The sequence below is a fragment of the Netta rufina genome (assembly GCF_964035555.1).
Source record: "Netta rufina genome assembly, chromosome: 11".
Classification (NCBI taxonomy): Eukaryota; Metazoa; Chordata; class Aves; order Anseriformes; family Anatidae; genus Netta; species Netta rufina.
Window position 1 is genome coordinate 4,296,525 of NC_140134.1, and position 14,393 is coordinate 4,310,917.

The 14,393-nt window shown below is 35.2% G+C and overlaps 1 protein-coding gene across 2 annotated transcripts in view; it reads right to left on the reverse strand.

Annotated features, from left to right (window-relative positions):
- Nucleotides 1–1,693: 1,693 nt before the first annotated feature.
- The window catches only part of NEDD4 (NEDD4 E3 ubiquitin protein ligase), a gene marked incomplete at its 5' end in the record, with an annotated part of 54,458 nt that continues 41,758 nt past the window's right edge, over nt 1,694–14,393 (reverse strand). For both annotated transcript variants that reach the window (XM_084293062.1, XM_084293061.1), the window contains 12 exons: nt 1,694–3,342; nt 3,420–3,492; nt 6,749–6,845; nt 7,473–7,580; nt 7,684–7,743; nt 8,312–8,372; nt 8,512–8,585; nt 9,670–9,765; nt 11,350–11,420; nt 11,518–11,639; nt 12,256–12,485; nt 13,940–14,005. In XM_084293062.1, coding sequence (XP_084149188.1) covers nt 3,240–3,342; nt 3,420–3,492; nt 6,749–6,845; nt 7,473–7,580; nt 7,684–7,743; nt 8,312–8,372; nt 8,512–8,585; nt 9,670–9,765; nt 11,350–11,420; nt 11,518–11,639; nt 12,256–12,485; nt 13,940–14,005 — 1,161 coding nt within the window. In that variant the 3' untranslated portion in view covers nt 1,694–3,239. The remainder of the gene's footprint in view (nt 3,343–3,419; nt 3,493–6,748; nt 6,846–7,472; nt 7,581–7,683; nt 7,744–8,311; nt 8,373–8,511; nt 8,586–9,669; nt 9,766–11,349; nt 11,421–11,517; nt 11,640–12,255; nt 12,486–13,939; nt 14,006–14,393) is intronic.

The window sequence follows — 14,393 nt, forward strand, 5'->3', positions numbered from 1 at the left end:
CTCCAGAAACCTCCCAGATTCCCTGCATCCCCATGTGGTGGCCTTCTCACAGAGGTTAAAGAACCTAGTCTCCTGTAAAAGCCACAGTTTGCAATCTTAGGACTCCATGAGATGCTTCAAGACAACAGTACCACTTCCTTATAACAACTGGGTGACCTAGACCAACTCTTCACCAGGATATTATTACCCATAGGGATGTCTTTTCAGATCCAGAACACAAGGCTCTGTAGCAGCAGCCTCTTGTCCTTTCTGAAGATCTCCATGCATCCAAGCACCCACAACCATATGAGCTGTCACATTGTTCCTTGTTTTTATCTTGTGCCTGCATTCCCCCGGTCTCCCCCTGCCTACCTGCAGTTGTGTTCAGGCACCAGAGTTGGGTTGCTTTCAGGCTGTGGCATCCTCCAGAAGGGCTGTGTCCCACCACCCTGCCTCAGTACTTAGCATCGTTGATCCTGTTCTCACACTTAACCGGCTGTTATTACCATCCCTCAACAAACCTACTTTAAAGCCTGCAGCAGGGGACTCTTCACCTTCTGTTACCCACCACTTATCAGTGTGAACACTTGGTTCAGGCCCAGCTGGCTACAAACCCTCCCCTAACATGTTCCTTTATTAGTCTGTAACAGCACCAAAACAATTCTGACAATTCATACCTTAGGGTGGAGAAAAAGCCTTTCTTCTGCTGCCAGAAATCACATGCTTCCAGCTTTGCCCATCTTGGGAATCTCCATCCAGTCCCTACCCACCTATGACTTCCAGCTGCCCCTTCTTACTCTCACTGCATGGTTTGATCATCTGCCTCCACAAGGTCTTTGTGAAGACCTTGGTGATGTCCTGCTGTTCATCCTCCTTGATGCTGTGAAGTCTGCTTACTTCTCCTATAGCTCTTCCATTGGGCAGCTCAGCACCTTGCCCACAGCACAGCTCCTGTGGGTAAGGCCAGCAAGTCCTCAGCTCCCAGAAGAGGCACCAGGCACTCCATGGCAGCAGCATCCTGCCCCAGGAGCCCCCTCCCTCTGGCACACTAGGGTGCTTTCCATGGCTGGCACTGGAGACCATGTCCTGTGGCACATCCCCAACACTACTGGGCAGTCCGTGCTGTTTAGGACCAGAGTTTTGGGCCCTTTTCTTTGCCCTGCTGCACTCACCACTGATGTCTGTCAGCTGTGTGCTTGTGACCAGCTGAGAAGGGTGTTCCCACAGCAGGTGAACAGGGCCAGACAATCAGCTGGAGTTTCTGTGGGGAATCCACCTTTGCCTTTCTGCTGTGTAGTGTTTCTAGGCTGACAATACAATGAAGGCTTGCAGTTAGCTACAGTTTTTATAAAAATATTTCTTTAAATTTTCAAAGATTCCATGTCCAGGAGCAGAATGCAAGGAAACACTGTTTCTGCACCTCAACAGCTACATAAATGCAGTACTTTATTATGGTGAAACTACTGCCCGTAATGTACTTATCAGTACTAAAAAAAAAATAATAATAAATCAATCAATTCCTTTTAGTTCAAGACTAGTGACTTGCACTTCAAATAACCAAGCCACAACTTATTAGAATAAACTTTTATTTACTGCTCTCAGGATCCTTACTTTATACTTTAAAGTATGCAACAAATACTGCTACATTCAAATCTATACAGATTTACTGATATATCATTCATGTTTTTACAAAACTGCATATAGATTTGGGAAATCTGTATAAGTTACCTCTATTTACATGTAGTATTTTCAGCTCTAACAACCTAGTCAAAGAATAAAACCAAGTGGGATTTTAAATATCCCGTAAGACCCATTATGTTTGTTACATAATTTACATATTTTTAATAGAGATGTGCTACACGTCCTTCTTGCATATTTGTAAAGACTGTGACTAAACAGAAATTTGCTGGCCAAAGCTAGGTACTGTCATATCCTCAGATCATATTGGTAACAAAATGTTCAAAGTAGAGCAAGACAGGTATATAATTTTTTTCTTTTAGAACCAAGTTGGCAATTCGTTTTAACCAGCACTTGCTCAAAAACAAAAAGTTAAAATTAATACAAAAAAAGTCCACATTTACAAAAGAAATCAAACTGATATTTATATGACAAATTGATCTACAATAAATTGCACATTGTTGGTTATGACTTTGGTTATACTGTATTAACAAGTTTGGTTTCTAGACTAACAGTGGAGAAAAAATATAAAAACGCAGCTATAGAAACTAGCATAACCTGTAAACATATTACAGAACCAAATTCTGCCCCTGGTTACATGTGCATAACCGCTGTACAGTTCTGAGAAGTTTGCACATATCAGACTGCTGAACTTGGCCCAGAAAACCCTGTAAACATGTTCTTTATTGTTATGTAGTGCAATACTGCAAGAATGGATAATAAAGGCCTCTAACTACCAGTAACTAATACTCTGTGATACTCATACAAATTTTGCTTTAAGATTAATTTGTTGCAAAAAGGCTGAATTGAAAACATTATCCATCATTGAACTACAAATTTATCCAAAAAAAGTGATGAACACTCAATAAACCAATGACAGTATACAAATTCAGACAAAAAAAGGATATAATTTCTCATTACAAATCAGACTTATGCTGCTTGTGTCTTATAAAAAGTCCTGATTTTGTTACAGTTCTAACAAAAGCAAGATAGAAACAAATTTTTTTAAAAATGTGTAAGCAAGTCAGTGTTCTGCAAACTGATAGCTGATGATGCAAATAAATGCTTTACAATGTTTTACCTAATATGCTGAATTATAAGGTGCTTTGGACAGATCTGTAGCAAACAGCCTGAAGCAGCACAGATGATGATATTGCATTACACCAAGTGTGTGTGTATTTTTAACTGATTAATAATTTCAGTTGTTTCTCTTAAAGCAGCAATTCAAATTTACAACCTCTGCAAAGATTTCTTCACAGTTTTACTTCAGTAGTTTACTGCAGGACAGTCTGTCAAATACTGTAAGAGGCAACTGCTTAAAAACATTTTAGTTTTTGACTTACTTGGTACTGGCCCATCCAATGTATGTACTGTAGTTATCAGCAAAGTACACAAAATTGTGGAAATGGCAATATGCATTTTCAAAAGTTAGTGTTTTTTTAATACTTATTTTACAAGTGATATTATGAAGATTTAATATCCACGTGGCTAAATACAACGGTAGTCCCTGGAAAATTCAAATCTGTTTGTAAACCCTTAAAATGAAGTTGCAGCACTGGACCGATATGATTTTTGTCTGTGGCTTAATCAACCCCATCAAAACCCTGAGTATTTTCAATCGCTAGAAGAAGTTTATCCCATAAATCTTCAAAGGAGTCATAAGGAGGCAAATCCAAGCGATTAAAGCTGAAAAACAGAAGAAAACTCTTTAAGTATTTTTACTGCTGACTTACAGACATAGTTTACCTAAATTAAATACTCACCAGGTATGAGCTCTTGGCAGTTTTTCTGGGGTACCCCACTGTTCAACTGTAAACAATTGTGGTCCATTTGAACCTGCAGGGAAGAGTACTTCAATTCTCACCTGATTATAAGATTCTTTTCTTAATCATTAGAAATTCAAATTATGAAATATATTGTTATTTTGTCATCCAATTCTGACTTTAGTACAGGAACTACCTGTGTGAATCAAATGCAGTGTATACAATGGTCATCAATCCCAATTTACTGATACTTATAATTATTTCTTGCTACATCTTAATTTCAAGAGACTTTGACACTTTTAACTCCAAAGTCTAAGAGCTAAAAGTATATGTATCTAAAGTATAAAGTATACTATAAAGTATACTATAAAGTGTCTAGCATTGAAAATTTTACACAGAAGAGAGTTCTATAAACACATTTTTATAAATATATATTTTTTCATGTAAAAATTCAGACATGTTTATCATAAAGTGCCAAGCTTTAAAACCTGGCAGAAATTATTTGGTATCTACCTTTACCTAGGCAACAGCAGAGCCAACTGAGAACTTTCTGAAATGCAGAGACCGTACATGTGACTCCAGAGATGTAGATAGGCACCTGAGAGAACTTGTGGCTAGCAACTGTAGCTTCTGCTACACCTGTGTCTTCAGCAAGTGTCTTTCAGCATGTCATAACTGCAAGTTTCTTGAATCTATCAACTAGCCCCAAGTGGATACAAAGGGTATTTTGTAACCACTTCCTTAAGATGTTGAGAGCATTTGTGTGTCTGAAAAAAGACCATGTAATACCAAATCACTGCTTTGTCAGAGAACAGGAGATGATCTCTGACGCTGGGTACTATTCTACAAGAAGACCATGGATACAAATAGGAAGCTCCCAAGAAGGAGTAGCCCTCTGCCTCTAAAATGGAAGATGTGAAACGTTTCAGATGAGTAGTAGTAATGACAGCTGATGTATATGGCTAAAGGTACTCTACACAACACCTACAAAGTATTTCAGGCTTAGAATTCAGATTGTTACCTTTCTTTTTTTCATGACTCCTCCAAAATGCTTTTTTTTTTTTTTTTTTGACTATAGAAGTTACAATTAGCAGTTCAAAAAGATTTCATTTGTGGTTTTATGAAGAAATGAAAAAAAGAAGTATATACATAATACACTTCAATACAATATACAATAAGACGTGTATTCATAATAAAATGAAATGATAATGCTAATAACAAATATACACAGTATACCATTAATAAATAAGATTACTGCACACAAAGTTGCAGAAGTAGATTTGGAAGATATTAGCCAACACATATCAAAAAAAAATAATAAACGACAGACAATACATCCCCGAAGTGGAAATAAAACAAGAGGAGGGGAAAATCCTCCCACTACTATTAGCATACACAAAAAGGCAGGAAACAGCAACCAGTGCACAGAAACTACGCTACATACAAGTTTAGTGAAATAATTTGACAGACACTGAGCACTTCATCCTAAAATATCAAGTGGGATGGATAGATGAGTAGTTGTGGGAATATTTCCAGCTCCATGGTTGTTCAGCACAAAGGGCTGGTTAGAGAAGGCAATGAGAAAGCATGCCCAGAAGAAGGATGAAGCGGAGAAGCAGCTCTATATACCTGGCAATGCATTCTACTATGCGAGATGAAGATTAAACTCCCTTTTAACAGCTACGTGGGAGTAAGCCTGTATTTTAGCTGTCCAACTCATAAACTGAAGGCTGACAAGGCAGAACAGGGGCAAAGACAAGAAATACAAACAAGAAAGCCCCATCTGTTTTGTTCCCTAGATCTCGAATGTCGGTCGATGAGCAGTTTTTCTGAGCAGAAATCCCTCGCTTGGCCACCAGAGGGAGATGTGCCGCTAGGAAGCAAGCCCCACGGAACAGCCCAGACGTGGGGAGCAGGAAAAAAAGTGGCAGCCCGGCAGCAGCAAAAAGCCACGTACCAACACGGAGCGCTGAAGAACCACCTACAGTTCTTCAAATACAAGCAGGTACTGGAAATGTGATTGTGCTCAATATTGGGGTTTAGTGAGGCTGGCATGCTGACCACAGTAAAGCAGAAATAACTGTAAAAGAAAGAAACAAAAAGCACTGTGCAAGACAACTGCTCATCGAATTTTTCATCAGGAGTGAACAGAACTAGAGAAATGCCAGAAAACTGCCTAAGGATATTGCAATCCCTGGGCAGCAGGGAGCTAAGAGCTTCAACAGTTTCTTTCCATACATCTTTCCTTAATTCTACCTCTGGCAGTATTTTTAGATGAATAAAAAAAAATCCCAGAGGCAGAATTTTGATCAAGTTCCTTTGTGATAAACATGTACTGCAGCTCCAGCAGTACCATAGATCAGGTGCAACAGCAGACACATGGCTCAAGTCCACTGCAGACACTGTCCTTCTTATCGGAACTCACAAGTCATTCACTGATGGAATGGAAAAAAAAGTAAACCAAGTATTTAAGACTGAAATGATGACAGGGTCAAATAGGAAAGGTGAAATAACAGCTGGTATTTGTTCATAATTCTGCTGTTTCATAAACAAATCACCGTCTTGTTTACGAAGAAGGAAATGTTTATTCATTGTTCACTCATTTGCATTCACATTTTAGCCTTAATAAAATAGTCTAGCAGAAAACATAGTAGCTGATGGCAGCTGAAAACAGATTTCCCAGAAGCAAAAACATCCCCACCCTTTGTGGGCTGTTCTATCTGCTTGCCCACAGTCTTACCACAGTGGGCTTTCTGGCTTTGCTATTAAAGTCTACTCCCCACAGCCATCTGCTTATTCCACCCTCCGTATGGTAGGCTCACTACTTCTCTTTTGTCTTTATGTTTAACTCATGTCATTTCAGTAGTCCAATTCACAGTATATCCTTACAAACAATTGTATCTAAGTGTGGCTTGTAGGCAGATAAAAGCAGTTAGGGAACTCAAGAATCTGCAGTTAACTGCTGATGCCAGCACGTCTTTGCACTTTATGCAACAGAATCTTCTGTAAGCTGAATAAGGTGTTAAACAGGGATTTTTGCAGCTCTTTAGAGCTTCAAAATCTAGATTCATTGGAAAAGTCCTATACATTTAAAAACTTTCTGAAGAAGAGAATTAAAATGAAGTATTTCTAGAACATGGGAAATGTGTGTGTGATCTAAGTGAGTCTTCGCTAACTCTTCTTATACCTGTCAGAATACATTCATTTTAAAGCAAAAATTGAAAAAGAAATGTTTAATGTCAAATAATGTCAAATAATATCAAATTGTGAAAGTATCATTCAGTATCATGTTTTATTAATTAACTGTGAACACAGTCATAAGTACTCACCATACAGCTCAGCAAACCCATTCATAGGTACACGTGATGTGCCAGTAACAAATTGCAGTAATCTTATTCTCTTTTCAGAGTCCATCATTAAGACTGCCTATGTATGATAATAATTACAATTAAAGTTTTAGTTGAGAAGTTTAAATTATGATTTTACACAGAAGATTTTTTCTTTATTTTACATATATATAAGAATATATATATTTAATGACATGTCGTCTACTTTGCCTATTGCTAAATAGCTATTAAGTCAGCAATTTTTAATGTGGCACTAACCATATTCTTATATGGTTACTCATTTTGCAAGTTGTAAAATACTTCCCTTGAAGATTCAGCCTCTATATTTTTTTATTTTAAGTTTCTTGATGTGATGAACTAGCAGCCAAATTCCTGTTTTATCAAACAGAAGACTTTAATGCCTTTTTAGTATAGCAGTGCACAGAAAACTACATGGAAATATTCAACCCCTGACTTTTTTTTTTTTTTTTTTTATAAGTAAGTTATCAGTAGCATATTATGTTTTTATCGTGCATCTCATGTATGGTTTTCTTACCAACTTTCTCAGGGGTTTTAGCGTACAAATATTTACCTAACTACTAGTGAATCACATGATAGCCTAACATAGAGGAAAGCTGAAAAGCCTAAGCTTTTCAACAGGTTTTCTTGATAAAATTAAAAAAAAAAAAAAAGAGAGAGAGAAGAAAATAAAAGAATTTCATGATACCTTCCAGAACCACTGTATTACTTGATGGTTTACATTGTAGCCATTTTTGTATTTTGTATGTAGTTTCCAATCAGCCACATCCACATCTCCCAGTCCACACATTAACAACTACATAAATAGGAAAAAAATAATAATGATCAAACCAGGGAAAGTGTAAGTCAGTAACATTAACTTCCAGCGTATTTTGTTTTCTTTTCCGTGATATACTTACCTCCAGCTCATTTTCATCAAAAATTTTAATCAGATCCTGAGGTATTAGTTCAAAAAAGCCCTAAAAAAGGTGAAGGAAGTTTTTAAAATCAAGTTAACATTTAAACATTTTCGTTTACTAAGAATTATATTTCAGTTGTAGTAAATAGAGTCTAAGCTAAACATCAAATACCAATCTTTGGATACCAGCAGTTCCCTGTGTGATTATAGGACACTTAATTCTGACATATTTCACATTTCTTTACTGTGCTCCACTCAATGGTGAACATGTAACTTTGAATGTCATATATGTAATATTACTTATACAAATATGGATAAACCAACTAGTTTAATTTAATCCTATTAGTCTGATCTCATTTTTATTTTTTCAGAATTCATTAAATAATTTGCGTTACTGCTAAAGCTGTCAGCCAGGATTGAGAAAGGAGCCAACTTTTCAATATGAATTAAACATCTCAGTAAACATTTACCAAAATTACTTAAGACTGAGAAAATTCAATAATTTCCACTGCCTTTTTTATACCTGTAACAAAGCTATCTATGGGTCTTTAGGATGCCACATTCTAAAATTTTTTCTTAAGATTATATGCAACAAATTCTAAAAATGCCTTTTGTATTTATAATTATACCTCTTTAAAGGCTGCCATTTGTTTCTGTACTCTGCTCACAAATCTCCACTGTATTACAAGACTGTAAAAAAAAAATTGAACATTTTAAATAAAAACAATTTATACACAAAATGACTTGATTTTGTTACTGTAGCCAACACATAACCCCAATTATCAAGGGGCTATCCAGCAAGATACATTGCACGGTGACCAGTACTTACTGAATATAGTCTCTCTTGTTCTTGTTGGTTACAACTATTTCTGATCCACCACTTTTCAGTTCATGTTGATGGGTCTAAATGTGGTACATAGAATTAGCCTTATGTGAGATACATATGTAACAATTCATGCATTAATATTAGGTAACTTAGGTAACTTTGGATACAGAATTTGAAATCTATGAGAAACAGAACCAGTTTCACAGGTCACGTGAATAAATGGATTTTTTTTTTCCTAATGTATTATTCAGGGATAGCAGACAGGGATACAGTGTGGCAATGTTGATTTTCTTTGACCTGCTTCAGTGATTGGAGCTGCTCTTTAATTTGTACACAGGTTTTCAGTAGTGCTGGCTTCAATAACTGCACATCCAATGACCAGGACTTTTTTCCAAATTTCCAGGAAAAACACTTACAGAACAGTTCCAGCCATTGCTCCAGTAAATAAGTGAATCTATATGCGTATCAGTTACTGAATGATTCATACCACCAGAACCTCAGTAAACAAATACCTGATTTTCCAATTTATTACAAATGCACTTTTTCATGCTCCTACTTGGGCTGTACTTTAGTTACACAAGACCGCAAAGGCTTAAATCTCTCTGGCACCTGTAAGTTAGAAATACTATAGGTATTTCTATGTGACCTGCATCTTAGGCAGCATTCTACGTAACACTATACTGGTTTATTCCATAGTTATCTTGCACAGCTTAAAATAAACAAACAACCCCCCCCACACACACTATTATTACCTCTGAGGGAAATTTACAACTCTAGTCATTTCCGAAAGGGCACATACTTTCAGTGAATCATGTAAGAACAATCTATCCCCTAGATTAAGTAATGGGTATATGGATATTTTAGTCTTAGTTGCATTCACAGGAACAGCAAGCTACATTTTAATGCAGGTATTAAGAAAAAAGCATAAGCTATTGTTTTTAAGGCTGTGCTTATTTCCAAGTCACATCACTGCCAGAATAACAAAGCACTGAATGAGCATATGCCAGCTGAAGGAAGAAGCTGAGTAAACAAACCAACATGACTGAATTGTGAATTATTTTTTTTAAGGTATTCTTAATATCATAAAGATAAAATCAGCTAATTTCACAGGCCAAGTGTTTTGTTTCATTTGTCTGTTCTGCTTAACATAAGCATACTAACCTGTCCAAAAAGTTCTTCATCAACTATAAATCTAAGGTCCAGCTCTGCTGGATCATTTTCAAGAATCCATCTCAGAGAATTGTAATATTCACTATCCTAAAAGAGAAAATGACAAGTTTAATGAATGAATACAGAAGATTTATCTGAAGTAGGCATAGCAAAATCAGTTTTTCTTAAATTAAGACCAACTGGATTAAAAAACTTCCGGTCTTTTGCAGACCAAGTGCGATAGTGATTTCATTGTATTTAACTGTCAAAGCCAACAACAACTACTTCTCTACTAAAGGGAGAAGAATTGTGTTTCAAGGACCTTGAAAAGCAGATATATCGGAAAGCTTCTAGCAATGAATCCTCAACAGAATAGCGTGTAGCTTAAAATTTGGGGAGAAAATGTGAAATAAGAACATATTTAAATGCATTTTATATATGACAAATATTTTTCAAGAATAAACTATAGAGCAGATTTTCTCCTGTTTCTTTCATTCACTATCGTCAATATTCTCATGGGGACATGACAAACTAGAACATAACATTCCCTTTCCAGATACAGTACTACATCATGGGGTCTGGTCTTTTGCATTAGGAAAAGCTTCTGTTTAAAGAAGCACAGATGTACAGGACAATGATGGGAAACCTTTCAGTGTTTGGTGTCAGGTTTAGTTTTAGAAGAACTATGACAGTCTAACTACTTTGGTGCCAAAAGGTGGCACTAGTATGAATGGTGTTCCAGCATAGGCCTTTGAAGAAGCCTATGAGGTTTACAAACTGATGTAATGCCTAGCTGGTGCCTGAGTATTTATTTTACGCATATTTGAGCTCACATCTTCTACAGCTCCTGCTACAGTACAGCCCATCAAAGAAAAACGGCCAAATAAAAAGAAATTCCGTCAGGATTCGAACTGGATGCACAAGCTAGTAATTCTGAAAAAGACTGCTCAAATTTAAGTATGAGAGGAGTGCTGCCAGTTTGACAATAATTGTATTTAATCATTAATGTCTCAGCCTCAGGAATTGTTGAGAAATATACTTAGTTGGTTCATTATTAAAACACAATAACTTGCGCTTCTTAAAAGCACAGTTACTGTAAGCATCAGGAACAAAAAATGGAACAATTAAATACTTGTTTCCTTTACCAGATACTAACTGCTCAAATTTGAGTAACAGTTTAAAGAGACTGAACAGAGAATCACTCTGCCACAGCTGCTCCAGGTAAGAACCATTATCAGGGAAACAAACAAATAAAATTTAGCAAAAGGCTGTTTTCCTCTGAAAATAGTATACTGAATTACTAGTAAATATTTTCAACCTCTGGAAGTTTGAGTAATATGTTTTTGTTTAATAATCAAAATACACAAACTAATTTAAAAAACATGGTGGCAACAGGGATCCCTGAGATGTTAGTATTTATATTTAATTCTAAGAATCTTACTGTCAAAAATACATTTAGCAATATCATAAAGTTTAGCATCAAGTTTTCAGTACAGCGTAACTGACTTAGAACAGAGTTTAGGCCTGTCTGTTTTCCACTGAAAGTTTTAATTCCTATGCAACTTAGTTTTTTTAAGGCTGTATCCTAAAATTTCCTTGAATTGTGCACTTTCAACTTTCACAATGTCATTAATGATATATAGGAAAAACTTAACATGAAAACCTAATATATGAGATAGGTAAATTACATACCACAGACTCCATATCATGAAGTGTTATTGGTTTTTGTAGCATCATCTTGTAAAACGGACGAATAAAAAAGGCTTTAAAGAAGAACAAATAAATTGAACAGTAGGTAACAAAATTCAAGATGTACACAATATTAATCTAAACATCATATAACATAAAATAAATACTAACCATCCAAAAGTTTGCCATGATAAACAGCCATTCCAGCTACTCGACCTATAAACTTGAAATATGAGAGATGATCTTCATTGCAGAGTCCAGAGTTTGGGTTGATCTGCAGAGTATAGTTATCTCTGAAGTTGAGAGAAGCAGCAGGAAAGAGAAACAAAAACACAAATTTTTGTACTATTAGAATGGTCGCACATTAGAAGATCTGAAAGGTATCATTAATTAAATCAGATATAACTTTTCATGAAGTTAAAGAAAAAAAGTATTTGGATTAGGAAATAACTAACCTAATAATTAACTAATACTCACTGGAAGATTCTATTAGCTTAGCAGAAGTAAAAGTTTTTAATCACCACAAACTACCTTTGAATGTTAGAGATATATCAAAGAGAAGTGCTTAACTCCGATTAATTTTAAAGGAGTAAAAATAATATTCTCAGCATTATATGTTAAATATTGGCTCTTTTTACTGTAAATAGTGGATGGTTGCAGGTGTACCTTTGTGTATGTAAAGATGACACAGCTTACAGCTGAAAAAAACACTGGTATTGTTTCCACAATATTCTTCTGACAAGCTAAGACCTAGTTACAGAGTATTTCATTTATTATCAACTAAACCCTCACATGGTTTAGGAGGGAGAAGAAAGGAGGAAAAAAAAAAAAGTAACTCAATTCTCAAAATACACAGGAGAAACAGAATCGATCTCCTTAACTTAAGTCTTCTGGACCTGCATTACTTACGTAGCTGAATATTCGAACAATCCATAATAAGGATTAAACATTTCCTTAGAGAGAAGGAAGAACCATTCCCTGGCTACTCCTCCATAGTCTAAACCTTTTTCACCATCAAATTCAATCCAGAGTCTTGCTTTAAGGAAATCTGCTCTCTTTACAGCTATAATTCTTCTATAAGAATCCTCAAGGATTGTTGTGCGATGAATTTTCATTTCAAATCTGTTTGGAATATCACTCTAAAAAATAAGAAACAAAAAGCAATAAGAAAACAGAATAATGAGACAAAAAAGTATTCCTACAATATTAAAAGAAAAAACAACCTACTTAGCATTTGAAGTCACAGGAACAAGCCACAAGGTTTCTATTTACTTTCATATACGAAAATGTTTAAACAAAGAAATATCCAAGGAGCTCATAACTTGCTGATGAGCTTTCAGATCAAGCCCCCTATAAACCTGGGATAAAACTTTGCTGAAGTATTAAAACATTACATGAGAACAGAATATATTCTTGATATCACTTGTTTTCAGCCAGTTTACTTTAGCAATTACTTTAGGCAAAATTCAGAAATTCATAAAAATGGAACAAAGTTTCAATGCATTTTGCCAGATTACAATGATGCAATGGAACTCAATATATTTCAGATTTCACTAGTCATATGTTGGATAGAAATAGTGGATTTTTGAATGCAGAAATGCCCAAATTAGGGAGAAAAAAAGGGAATGCTGCCTTTAAACCTAATGCTTATTTATATCCAAAACTTGCTTGGTCCAAGATACAAATAAAAAATAATTAAGTTGGGGTGATTAGAGTGCATTATGTGACATTTTCTAAACTGCAAAATAATGTACAATACTATATATCAAATTTACAAAGTGGCTGAAATACACAGGTCTTTTTCATCATGTCAGAAAGCAAAAGAATACAAACATCTTATTTTGAGTTGCAAATCAACGTTTCAGAAAAGAACTTCAAAGAATAGTAAAATTAATTTCTAAACCTAAATGTAACTGATTAAAACAGTATTCAATAAGTCAATCTCAATTTAAATCAACTTATTACTTTAATTACCATTTAGATATTTGTGAATGTTTAAAATGCAATGGTAACGTACGGTTTACAAACTACACGTGTATTTCTTAAATTGCTACAATTATATTGTAGGCACGAGCTGTCTATCACTTCTCAGATTAGGGTAATAACATTTGAATAGATGGTAAGCTTGTTTTAATTATGAACACAAAAAAAATAAATGTGTATGTAATTACATACAATTTACAGGTCATCTCAAAGTGTGTATGTCTCAGAAAGGCTAGAGACAAATTTGGTAGAGACAAATTTGGTAGAGACAAATTTTGACTTCCAAAAACTATTATATGCTGTATCAGAGATTTCCCAATTCTTCTGCTGACAGGCTACTTCTAGGCTAACTTTTTAATCTTTTAAAATTTCTGCTTTTCAATTAGATTGCTTTCAGTCTCACGGCTCCATAGTCAAAAATCTCACTGTTAGATTAAACACTAATTGTAACAAGTTGTTGCTTCGTAAGTGTATTTGCAATCAGAAAGTCCTTCTAACATTCTCTAAGCAGGTTAGAGAAATTCAACTTATTTTTACTGTAACCTAAGCTTTCCTATGTGTAGGGGCACACATCTCTTAACCTTCTCCTAGACTGCTGCTGATTACTAACCTGTTTCTTCAATTTCTTTCTGAAGAACTCATATTTCCTCTTATAGTCTCTGGAGTAAGGCACAGCCTTCAAAAAAAAAAAAAAAGTGAAGAAAAAAAATGAAAAACTGCTTCAGATACTCTAACAATTAATGTAAGAAACCAGTCTATATTTGTAAAACATACAAAATATATTTAAGTTATGAGAAAACAAGAATACATATTTTTACTAAGTATGAAAGGTATTTTCAATGTATCAATCTATGGACAGCTCAAAACATCTGAAATGAAAAGTACTGCTTTTTTCAAAACATTTGTTCTATCAGTTCCACAGAATTTATTCTGTACTTCACTATTAACTGATGTAACTGATTAAAATCATTGATTTGCCTAGATCAAAGTGCCCAAATGTCCGGTGACTTATATAACACATAATCTTTCCTTGCTGTATCATGAGAAACCTGGCTACAAACACC